Source organism: Perca flavescens, chromosome 6 (assembly GCF_004354835.1).
Source record: "Perca flavescens isolate YP-PL-M2 chromosome 6, PFLA_1.0, whole genome shotgun sequence".
NCBI classification, from domain to species: domain Eukaryota; kingdom Metazoa; phylum Chordata; class Actinopteri; order Perciformes; family Percidae; genus Perca; species Perca flavescens.
The window spans coordinates 36,378,224-36,390,897 of NC_041336.1; the positions used below are offsets into that span (position 1 = coordinate 36,378,224).

The 12,674-nt window shown below is 43.1% G+C and overlaps 1 protein-coding gene across 2 annotated transcripts in view; it reads left to right on the forward strand.

Annotated features, from left to right (window-relative positions):
- The window catches only part of LOC114557693 (E3 ubiquitin-protein ligase RNF19A), a 36,592-nt gene that overhangs the window by 19,070 nt on the left and 4,848 nt on the right, over window positions 1-12,674 (forward strand). For both annotated transcript variants that reach the window (XM_028581322.1, XM_028581321.1), the window contains exons 2-5: window positions 365-1,339; window positions 7,628-7,836; window positions 8,941-9,085; window positions 9,823-9,985. In XM_028581322.1, coding sequence (XP_028437123.1) covers window positions 642-1,339; window positions 7,628-7,836; window positions 8,941-9,085; window positions 9,823-9,985 — 1,215 coding nt within the window. In that variant the 5' untranslated portion in view covers window positions 365-641. The remainder of the gene's footprint in view (window positions 1-364; window positions 1,340-7,627; window positions 7,837-8,940; window positions 9,086-9,822; window positions 9,986-12,674) is intronic.

Here is a 12,674-nt window from a genome sequence, read left to right on the forward strand (position 1 = left end):
AATCGCATTAACAAGCGGAATATCCCAGCTGATAATTATCCAATCTCCTAATTACAAATGTTATATGAGAAATTAAATGCATTTAACTTTGCTTAGGAAGCCTTGTGGAGAGGAGAGCGTAATGAATAATGTTCCTCCTCTTTCAGAACTGCAGAAAGTGATTTGATTTATTGTCTTAAATTGACTGATGGGAAAAAAAAAAAAAAAAAAAGGTATAACTTTTAAGAATGTTTCTGAATGGCAAATTATGCATTTCTGTTTCAATGCATTCACACTGAGTGGTTATTGAAATTTAATATTAACATATATATTCTTTTTCTCTCCCTTCTTTTGCCTTTTCCCACAATTTTCTTTTACTCTCCAGGTTCTGTTGCATCCTTTTCGCTGCAGGTGACCCCCACCCCTTCGCCAAAATCCGGCTATTAGATGTGACCACGAGGTTGATCAGGAGAAGCCACCATGTCTTAAACGCAGACGGGCCCTCTGGAGCCCTGTCCCCCCATCCTGGACCCCACTCCCCCATCCACCACCTCACCCCTTCTCCCAGCCCCATCCCACTCCCAGACCTCCCTGCACATGTGAGGGACAGGCTCCCTAGCCCTGGCTCCCCACTGGCACACCCCTCCCCTCCCTCCTTAGAGATGAGCCTGCAGAAGCACCAGCACCAGTTGGGCGGCTCTGACCGGGACCTGCAGTCCACTGCTTCCTCCATCTCTCTGCCCTCTGTGAAGAAGGCCCCCAAGAAGAGGCGCCTCTCCCTGGCCTCTCTTTTCAGACGGCGGGTTCGCGAGCCCAAATCCGGGCGCCAAAGGTCCCGAGAGCTCCAACAACCCGGACCTGTAGGGCTCGGAGGGGTGGATGGCATCGCCAGTATCGAGAACATCCACTCTGAGATGTGTAATGACAAGAACTCTGCCTTCTTCTCTGTGGCTGGGGCCTCTGCTGCCTCCGCTGCTGCTGCTGCTGCTGCCTCCACCTCTTCTGCCTCAGGGCCTTCTTCCTCTACCTCCTCCTCCTCCTCCAAGGTGGGGGGCGGGACGGGGGCGGAGCTACTGGAGTGCCCGCTGTGCCTTCTGCGCCACTCCAGGGAGAGCTTCCCCGACATCATGACCTGTCACCACCGCTCCTGTATGGATTGCCTGCGCCAGTACCTGCGCATCGAGATCTCCGAGTCGCGTGTCAACATCAGCTGCCCCGAGTGCTCGGAGCGCTTCAACCCTCACGACATCCGCATGATCCTGGGTGACCGGGCCCTCATGGAGAAGTACGAGGAGTTCATGCTGAGGAGGTGGCTTGTGGCTGACCCTGACTGCCGCTGGTGTCCTGCACCGGACTGTGGGTAAGTGTGCCTGTATGTCCAGGGTGCCTCAGGTTGACCTGCTGAGGTAGTTGTATGTGGTGTGTGAGATGGAGTGGGGTACGTGTTTCCCAAGGGAACCGTCTTTAATGGGAATAATATAAGGTGACGTAAAGTGGCCCATTGGAAGAGGAAATTAAAACGTGAATACAACCGATGAAGAATGACACAGTAACTCAGGGAAAGAATACAGTTTTTTCAGTCAAGTTCATCTAGTCTTCAAAGACTTTGTTCTATTAAAGTGATAAGAAAATCCCTTACACATGTACTGTTGCTTGTGCTTGTTTTAACTAATTACCATATAGCCTCACTTCCATGGCATGGTTCGACTCAACTCACTTTTGGTAGCAGTGTTTTTCTCGATTTCATTTTCCACTGCGGGTAGTACCCTCTCAGTGTAGGCGGGATTCTCAGCTGATCGCCATAACAGTGCCTCATGAAACATCAGTGATGACATCATCTTCAACATTTATATGCTCCCACTAGCTCACATCTTGGAAAACAATCAAATATCTATAACCAGGGTGTGATTTGTGGGGAAAAAAAAGCAGAGGGGGGGGAGATGTTTTTTCATCATGCACAACAAAATAAAATGTGCAAGAATGAAATCCCCCTTCCAATACCATGGATATAGTGCCACTCAGGCAGTCATGCCAAAACACCAATTTGTGAACTTCAGTATTTAATGGTAAAATAATCTTAAAATTAAATAGAACGTAAAACACAGCGCTTTTAAGCTGGAGAGCAGAGTTCAGTTCGCGGCGAAAACAAAATACTTTCACAGAGGAAACACTTATGACCAACTGCCATGCTTCGCTCGTTTGAAAGCTATGATGCTTGATGCTCTCTCGCTCTCATGGGCAGGCCAAATTCTCTGGGTGGGCAAAGCAGAGAAAGGGGAGGTAACCTTTCCCCTTATGACCTCATAAGGAGCAAGATTCCAGATAGGCCCATCTGAGCTTTCATTTTCTGAAAGGTACCCAGGGCTCGGTTTACACCTATTGCCATTTCAAGCCACTGGAGGACCATAGGCAGGCTGGGGGAACGCATATTCATGTTAAAAAACCTCATAAAGTGAAATTTTCATGCCATGGGACCTTTTTAAATCGACGCTGTGGCTACATACGTGCGTACGTGGAGATACCGACCCTACGCCGGACCATCGCCGTAGCCTGACGTGCACCTCTCGAAAAATATGACTACACGTCATGGCATTTCACGTCACTCGGCCGTGACTTGGTAGCGTTGCATTTCACCCGACTCATTTCCTGGTTCTCCTTCTCCATAAACAACAGGAAATCAAGGAGAGGGTTAACTTTTCCTGCTACAGATTTCCCACCGTGGTCAGAAAGAACAGGGGAGACACTTTGTTTCTCTCACTATGACTCTAGATTCACTACTCACTCTGAAGATAATCACCGGCACTCTCTCACTCACTCTACCACACACTCCCCACGCACACACACACATGCATAAATTTCCAAAACCACATCAACAGACTTACAAAATCAAAATCAGCCTACTACACCCTTAAAACATAGCTAGACTTAAAGCATAGTAAGACTAAAGGATTCTCGTTGCTTTGGCTTTCTATGAATCAAATAATTGATTTCAAAAATATTATTATAGATTTACAAAGCACTGAATGGTTTGTGGCCAAATTACATGTCTGATCTGCTGCTCTGTTACGAGTCATCCAGAGCTCTTAGATCATCTGGGACAGGCTTCCTCACCATCTCCACGTTCAGAACCAAACATGCAGAAGCAGCTTTCAGCTCCTCGGCACCACAGGCCACCCAAAGATGGGAAGAAATAGCTTAAGCCCCAGAGGGTTAAATACCTTATTTCTTTGCCATTTTTGACATATTGTGTATTAATCTGACACTACTAAATAGCTGTATTCTAGTATCACTGGCAATGTAGTTGTTTATTATCTAATCATTCAATCATACACATATTTGAGAACTTTGTTTCCCAGAGTCTCTGGTAGGAAGGATCTGTAGTGTTGCCCTGGTATAGAAAGAGAATACTGATGGCACAGTTACCTTTTAAAGTATGAAATACTTTTTCAGATTAAGTGTTATACAGAAAGTGCTGTGATCTAAACCGATCTGATGTTTTGTTGGACCAAAGCCGTGGTCTCTCCGGTCTTCCGCAGTCCCTAGTCTGTGTACTATTTAGTGCTGGTCGTTTACCGACAATGATTTGAAATAGGATTGACATGTCTCTGCTATTCCTCACCGTCTGTCTGCATTCTAGACTCAGTCCTCAGTAGAGTAAAATACAGCGGAGGAAGTCTCCCAGGCTCTCCATGGCTCTGTGATTGAAACTTAATCTCGGGTCAGTCACAGAGGGGCTGGGAGGCTTCTGCTACACTCGGATACAACTACGTCACACACTCCAGGGTTTCCCTTTAGGAAATTGGCTAGCCTGTATTTTGCAGCTGTCATCTTTGAACGGATTAACTTTTCTTATTCTTGAACATTCTCCTTGTCAGCACCTTGTATTTGTCTCCTGTCTGTTGACTTAAAGCATCATGCATTGCATCACCTCAGCTGTCACTCTGTCAGAAATGTGAGGATTTGCTCTGCTGTTCTGTGTCATGTAAATACACATGCAATTGCAGAAGACACAGGGGAAAACAGGCAGACTGACAACAGCTGTAGATTCTACTCCAGACTCTGTTTAATACAATAAAACGGGTTAAAGTACACGAATGCATGTGCTGGCCAGATCCAGATAACACTTATTATGTTATTTACTAGCTGATGGTCTGGACAACAGTCTCACATTAAATATACACTACTGGTCAATTTTTCCAGGTTTTTATTGAAATTCATGCAGTTCATTGTCTTATTGTACTCTGAAATCAAAGAATAGAACAAATGAACAATTTAAGTTAAAAAATAAATCATGGAATCAATTTATAAACTGAAAATGTATTCTAAATATTTGACTCATCAAAGTAGCCCCCTTTGGCAGATATAACCGCTGAACACACTCGTGGCATTCTTTCTACAGTGGAAATCAAATTCTCAAGTTCTTCCCAACTCTGTTGCAGAAGTTCCCATAAATGTGTGGCACTTGGAGGTTGCTTTGCTTTCACTTTTCTGTCCAGTTCATCCCAAACCAGCTCAATGGGGTTTAAGTCTGGTGACTGTGCTGGCCACTCCATGTTTTTAAGCTTACCATCTTGTTCTTTTTTCCTAAGGTAGTTCTGGCATAGCTTGGACTTATGTTTTGGGTCATTATCTTGCTGTAGGATGAACCTCTGACCAACTAGGTGCATACCAGAGGGTACTGCATGGCGCTGCAAAATGCTGTGGTAGTCGTTTTGGTCCAGGGTGCCTTTCACTCTGTACAAATCACCGACCGCGGACCCCAGACCATCACGCTTCCTCCTCCATGTTTGACAGTTGATGTCACACACTGAGGAGCCATCCTTTCGCCTACTCGACGGCGTACAAAAATCCTGCGTGATGAACCGAAGATTTCTAATTTTGATTCATCAGTCCATAACACCTTCTTCCAGTCTTCAGTAGTCCATTGGCAGCGTGTTTTGGTCAAGGCAAGCCTCTTTTTCTTATTCTGACGTCTTAGCAATGGCTTTCTTGCTGCAACTCGACCTATCAAACCTGCAGCTCGAAGTCTTCTCTTTCCAGTTGAAACTGAGACTTGCTTATTACGACCACTATTAAGCTGTGCTTGAAGCTGTTGTCCTGTGAGCCGCCTATCACGCAAGCTGTTGACTCTCAGAACCTTGTCTTCTGATTCTGTTGTGGCTTTGGGTCTGCCCTGTCTGTCTCTCTTCCATTGTTAATTGCCTTTTTCCCGCCATTTTTATGGCAACACACTACTTTCTGCAGTACAATACTGTTCAAATAATGCTCACAAGGGTACGGTACCACAGTGTGTTCCAACAATACTTTTATACAAACAGAGGGGGTTGTAAGTAATCCAGACAAGTTGGAACACCTGTGGGAATTGGTAGCACCAACTTTCAAAGCTTGATCAACCTCCATTGCTGCAGAACAGCTTTACATTGTTAACCCATTTCTTGTTCCCTAAAAAAGGCCTTTTTGTAAAATTTTGAAATGTACATTATTTTTCAGTTTTGGGTACCTTTTTTTTTTTTTTTTTTTTTACCTCAGGCAGTTCACCACTTATCTTTTTTACCATTTCAAGCTATTCATTGGACTCAAAAGTTTTAGAACACCCCAATTTTTCTAGTTTTTTATTGAAATTTTAGCAGTACCCCTTATCTCCCCTTGTGGTTTCCAAGTATTATTACATGAAAATTAATTGTTTCTTGTGAATTTAGTGGCGGTGGCGGCAGCCAGTTCAGACAGTGTCTACAACACGAAAGAAAGATTTGTTTCTCTAAAAGAGGTGTTTCTTAAGTGAGAATAGAAAGGCCTTCATTTGTAAGTGTGCACTCTTGTCACCCTGTCGTTATCAATTAAGGATGAAGTTGTCTCCACATCACCACTGGGAACCAAAAGTCCATCATGGGACATTTTTACATGATCATATGCATTTGCCTGAGGACACGCACTCATACAGTCAACACAGTGATTGAGGATGGACAAAGCATCATCAGTCATGTCAGGAGTATACTGCAGCTTCTAGATGGATCACAATGCTGATGAAAAGAGGGAGACAAAGTGGTTTTCTAGTTTGCCATTTTACAAGTTCATTACTATATACGTATAAGATGATGGATTAGGCTGCTAACATAGGCCCCAGCTACATTTTCTTTAAAGGCCCAATGTGTAAAATATTTACTGTAATAAATCCAAAATTGACCTAAATTTGTCATCAGATATTAAGGAAACATGCTAAGTTGAAATACTACCTTTTCTGACAACAATGCTAATGCCAGTATTTTCTCCTTTTTGAACTTTCCGTTCCGTGACGTAATTTCGGTTTGTGTTTTGGCCTGTGTGTTGGTATCAACTGCCCAGTTTAACAGCCAGGCCGGGTTGCCAGATATACCTGTAAAAACGTAAACCCAGCACGCTACAGCTGTAAATTGGGAAGAGAGGACCGTGAGTTTGCAGTGTGTTTAGTAATTCTAAGCCAATAAAGTGTTCAGTCGGGGGGAAAGGACGGCAAGATAGTGTTATTTTTAGTGCTTCCTATCGTAATTCTAAGTCTAAGAAGTGTGTCTGTCCGTCGGATGGAGAGGACGGCGAGGTTGTGGGGTTTTTAGTGGTTCCTACCGTAATTCTAAGCCGAAAAAGTGTGTTTGTCAGTTGGGTACAGAGCTCCGCATCAGCACGGGCTTCTATGACTGTCAATATAGCCAGCATCTAACGTTAGCTACTCCGCTGAATTGTGGAGTAATGTCTGGCTATGTGAGACAAGCGTCTATGTAGACGGCAGTGTGCGGTTTTCATAGTAAATAAAATGGTCAGTATATTACCAATAGGGCTCCAGGTCAGGTGAGCCGTGCTGGGCAACGATCTTGCAGTTGGTACTCCATTCATTGTGCACAAAAATGCAGTCCTCCGCCTCTGGTCGTGCCGGAGTTATTTTCTCATTCTGCCGGTAGATAGCTAGCTCGGCGTGCTAGCGCCGACAACAACCTGGAGGGCTCGGTCAGGCTATATCCTCCGGGATGTTATGAGCCGCCTGGAAGGCTCTCGTAACGGCTGTGTTGTATCGTGGTCCTGTATTGATTAGTTCAGTGTGGCTGTACGTACTTGTATAAATATACACTGACAGGAGAGCCGCTGCACAATTGCGCGCCGCCATCTTTGTTGACATGAGTGAACGTCATAACACACAGGTAAGAACTAGTAGCAGCTTACTTTCGTGCGGGACGATCGTGATTTTGTACAAAAAATACAGTCAAACAAACCCCTACAGGTTATAGTGTGCGTTATTTGTTTTCTCTTTAACTTCCTTCAGCTCTTTTCATGTTTGGGGGGTCAGATTGTACAAATTATGAAATATTCAATATCCCAATTTTCCATATCGTCCAGACAACAATTTGGATATTATCGTCTAAACGATATATCGCCCACCTCTACTCTCCAGTATTTTGAATTTGTACTGCAGTAACTATTTTAGTAACTATGGGTCAGCTGTCTTATTTTTTTGTCTGCTCCTTTATTGTATATGCAACACTTTTACTTATATATGCATCATTTGCTTGACACTTACATTTTTGTTTTTCCTGTAACCTTGGTGCATTTAGACTCATACTGTGGTGTCTTTGTGTATGAAATCTTAACTTTTGCCTATGTTATGTCTGTCTTCTACCAGGTATGCAGTGATTGCTTTCGGGTGTGCCAGCTGTCCTAAGATCACATGTGGCAGGGAGGGCTGTGGTACAGAGTTCTGTTACCACTGTAAGCAGCTGTGGCATCCCAACCAGACCTGTGATGCAGCGCGACAGCAGCGAGCCCAGAGCCTCCGCCTGAGGACCGTTCGCTCGTCCTCCCTCAGCTACAGCCAGGAGAGCGGAGCTGCAGGTCAGCTGCTCTTCTCTTTTTCTGTTTATCCTATGCTTGTCTGTCAAATCGCTCACACTTTGTTAAACAAGAGCATTGATTATTACCACAAGTTTACACTTGTGGTAATGGTGGTGCATAGATGGTGCATAGTTCTCCTCTAAATGGGAGATGGATTGGGAATATAGGTTTTGGTAGCATATGTCAGAATGCATTGGAATGTGCCAACAGTTTGTTCATTTTTCCTAATTGTAGGGCTGTATAACTGTAGTTATTTGATTAAAATATTTAATCGCGATTAATCACATCATTGTCCATAGTTAACTTGCAATTAATCGCACATTTTTATCTGTTCTAAATGTACTTTAAAAGGGATCTTTTTTAAGTTTTGAATGCTCTTCTCAACATGGGAGCAGACAAATATGCTTGCTTTATACAAATGTTTATTATTATTGCAACAATCCAAAACAACAAATACTGTCCTCCAGAATAACCTCACATGCTCAAAAAATATGCTGATATAGCATAATATGGCAAACTCAAGCCCATCAAGCAACAACAGATAGGCAGGCATATTGACCTGACATTACTTTGTAATACTAACACAATGTATTGTCCCTCTTTACTCTTGTAAAGGTTAAATTAACATCCCATTTTTCATCCATTCACATCGACAGTACATGAAAATAACTTTACTCTTGTCAAGAGAACCATCTGGAAACGCTTTGAAACTGAACTTGCCATTCAAAAGACCCTTTTCTTTATCCATTTCTGCTCAGGGAAGCTTGTTTCTGCTAGCTATCCACAGCATTACTGCTGCATCGCTTCCTGATTTCCCAAACTACGGAGCAAATCACAGAACACCCTTGCGTTAATCGCACGTCAAACAAATTTGTGGCGTAAAAAGGAATTTGCCTTATTGCATTCATTTTGACAGGCCTAATTAAATGCTTTAATAGTTAGAATTGTCATGTTTTTTCTCACCATGATGAAGTTTGAAAGATGTCACCTAATTGACCAGGCCTAGATTGTTTGATAGCAGAAGTGTAACTAGTGAGTAAAACTATATATTCCACCTTGCAATCATATTCTCTTTCTATCCTGTCCTTCTATTCTGCCTTCCAGCTGATGACATTAAGCCATGTCCGCGCTGTGCTGCCTACATCATCAAGATGAACGACGGCAGCTGTAACCACATGACCTGCGCCGTCTGCGGCTGTGAGTTCTGCTGGCTCTGCATGAAGGAGATCTCAGACCTGCACTACCTGAGGTCAGTTTGTCAACACGCATAGACAGATCTTCATACACAAAGACCCAGTTTGGATGGATTTTGTAGTTTTACCTGTGGATATGAGTATTTTAAGACACATAAAGTGATTGTAATTGACATAATGACCAGGCAAATAAAACTGATTTGCTGTTGTAAAAATGTGTATTGGTCACTTTGCTCCGGGGCTGCTGGAAGATCTGCCGTTTGGTTGTTATACCTCTCAAAGTTTCTGACCTGGCTAAATTAAAATAAAGTAGTTTTGGAACAGCCATGAAGCTAGCCAACACACTTAAAGTGATACTTTGATGATTTCAATCCAGCTCTATGTCATCTTTGTGTGGGCAGTGTGTTTACAAATGCTGTTTGGCTTCCCTCTGTGGCGCCAGTGCACGAGCTCGGACCAGCCGAGGTCTGCTGAAATCCAGCAAATTGACAGGTTCGCTTTATCTGGTGGATCTCGACAGACCACATCTGCTCTGCTCAGCTGGGAGCTCCATGGAGGGAAACTACACACCCTGCCCACACTGCCATGACACAGAGCTGGATTTAAATCAGTAAAATATCTCTTTAAGACCTTTGTCTCCAGTCCACAGGGAGAAACATTTTTTCGTCAGTTGTGTATAACAAGGGATGAACATGCTGAAGACCTATTACAGTATAGACTAAATGAACGATAAATACTTAGCTTAGCCTCCATTGTTTTGTTTTTCTTAATCTTTCTCCTCTACCTCTCTCAGTCCGTCAGGCTGTACTTTCTGGGGGAAGAAGCCATGGAGCAGAAAGAAGAAGATTCTTTGGCAACTGGGAACACTTGTGGGTGCCCCCGTCGGCATTGCACTCATCGCCGGCATAGCTATCCCCGCCATGATTATTGGCATCCCTGTATATGTGGGAAGGAAGGTAAGGCTCTGGTGACACATTCATGTGCAGTAGTCTGGAACATATTTAAGTTTTCCTGCTTGTAGTTTTCACTACCTGGATGAGGCAGAACAATCAGTGCTTTACGTGCAGTTTAAAAAAACGATTATATTTTATTGGGGTTAAGGCAATACTCCGATTTCTCAAACGCCATGTTAACACCTTACCCCGGTTAAAATCAGAGTTCTCATACCCCGGTTAACAGACCTAGAGAACTCCTTTAGTAACCGGGGTATTCCTACCTGTATACACCTTAACCGGGCTATGATTGGTTTAAGCGTCTGCGCATGCTTTAACTGCCACTTGGAATGTTTTTTAACCGGAAATAATCCGTCAGCGTTGTGAGTCGTAGTCGTTGCTATGATACCATATAACAAAACGGCGTTGCCCGAATCAGCGGGCCATCGGCAGCAAATAGCCTGCGGTCCATCTGTTTTACTCCCTGACGAGGCAGAAGCAGACATCTGGACATGTCTCGGCAAAAACACTGGTCACAGATATAACGTTAATGAGCCAAACAAGTTGTCAGTCATCTGCCGAGAACACTGTGCTTTCCTACTCTGTGACGTGTTCAAGTTAAGAAATTAAGTTGTCAGATTTTACTAATTTAGTGGCCGGTCAGTGTAAATATTACCAGAGACAGTATAGAGGATCTTTGTTATTTCGTAGGTCAACCGGAAGAAAAAGCTAGTTGTGCGTTGGCAGAGCGCCGCCTACTTTACCATAGGTAGAGTTACTCCGTCATTCTTCCCATTCGTCCCTGCTCATGTATACGGGGAGAAGTGGCATAACCCGGTTATTCACCTAACTGGGCTAAGGCCATACCCCAGTTACTGAGAGTGTGTTCAGGTTTACTGTTCAAGACTTGACTGTATTGAGCTGTATGGATTATTATAAAGGCACAGGGTTTCATTCGGAGTGTTGCATTTAGATAAAAAGAGTTAAATATTTGCTCTGCTTTCCCACAAAGCATACATCTACTCTAAAGCACTACCATTTCATTTGTTACCATAGTCAGTGTTACATAACTAAGCATTAATCACAGTTCACCAGTGGAGGAAGTAAACGCACTGCATGGCCAGAAATCAGCACTGCATCAGTCAGTAACTAACTTATATTTTAAAACAAGCACACGTATTGTCATGTATTTTTCTCTGGCTCTTTAGTTTTCTTGAAGTCAGCTGAGGTAATTTGTCAGTAACCTGCCCTGTGTGTGTGTGTATACACACAGTGTATATACACACAGGGCTCGTCAGTCCAAGTCTGTTCACTAAGAATTTGACATTACGATGAAATGAAAGTATTCAGACTCCAGAATTTCCCTCTGAAGCCAGCCAAGAAGAAGCCAGAGCCAACAAACTTCCCTGACAAAAGCAGAGCACATTCAGCAGTGATCACATGACACATGTGAAACATCTGAGCATGAATCACCTGCATTCCACATACTCTGGATAAATGTTCAGTCTTGGTATAAAATCTGCTTCCTGGTGAATCCCTACACCAGGGCCATGGCAGTTTACTTGCAGCATGGTCACATGTCATATCAACTGCATGTTGTCACTGTTGACTGACTTATTAAGCAGATATGTTGTGGTAGTTTGTGGGAAGTAAGTGGGAATGCATACAGCATTGTTTTTTTTCCCACTTAAATCTTTATTGGCAAGAGTTTTTCAACATTAAATTAAACTTTAAAACTGTACATTTTTCATAGGTTATGCCTATTTTTGAGGTCATTTATACAGTCGCTCCAGTGTTGCTGTTTTCAGTCTTGTATAATGTCAAAATGTCTTCCAGTTGTGCTTCTCTCCAGATATTATGTCGTTTTAACGACTTCAACAATTACTCATTTCCCCACATTCCTCCTAATAGCTTTTTTATTTTCTATTGATGGTATTTTAACTCCTTTGAAAATGTTCCCCAGTAGCTGTCAGACCTGTTTACATGCCACTTTGCACACTTTTCTTTACATGTTTGGATCTATTCTCAAAATCTAGCCAGTTGTGGTATAGTGGCTGGTTAATACTGGTGGCACTCTGTGGCCTCACTGTAGACGGAAGAATTTCTTTCCCACTCTGGCTTGGTGGTTGCCATGTGTAATGGTATTGATGTTGTTACCAGAATGACTTGCAATCAGCTCTTTATTTGTTTCAAAGCTATGCTCACTCTCTAACATAAAGTGTGTGCTGAGGTGTGAAAGAAAAACTTAAAAGGGAAGAAATTGTAGGCAAGCTGGCAGTGGGTTGTTATAGGCTCTGTCTTAGTCCAAGTTAATGTGCAATGAAGCTACACCTGAGCACTTGATATAGCTGCACCTCTGAGTTAATGTATAAGCCCTAGTGCCCGAGAACAGTCAGCAAAAAGAGAGGGGAAAATCATTAATCCTAATTATATGAGCCTTCTACTCAACCAAACGATGTTGAATTGGCACTAACACTGTGTTAAAGGTGCAGTAGGTAAGCCTTATAAAACTAACTTTCTGTCATATTTGCTGAAACTGACCCTATGTTCCAGTAGAACGACATGAAGCAGGTCATTTAAAATAAAATCCAGTTTTGGGCTTTAGCGGAAAAGGGGGAGGGACTAAGAAGTTGTTGATGTTCAAATTTGTTGGCTAAGTCCTGGTTCTTCACAATCCTACCTACAGCACCTTTAACAGGTGTTCACTTCTCTT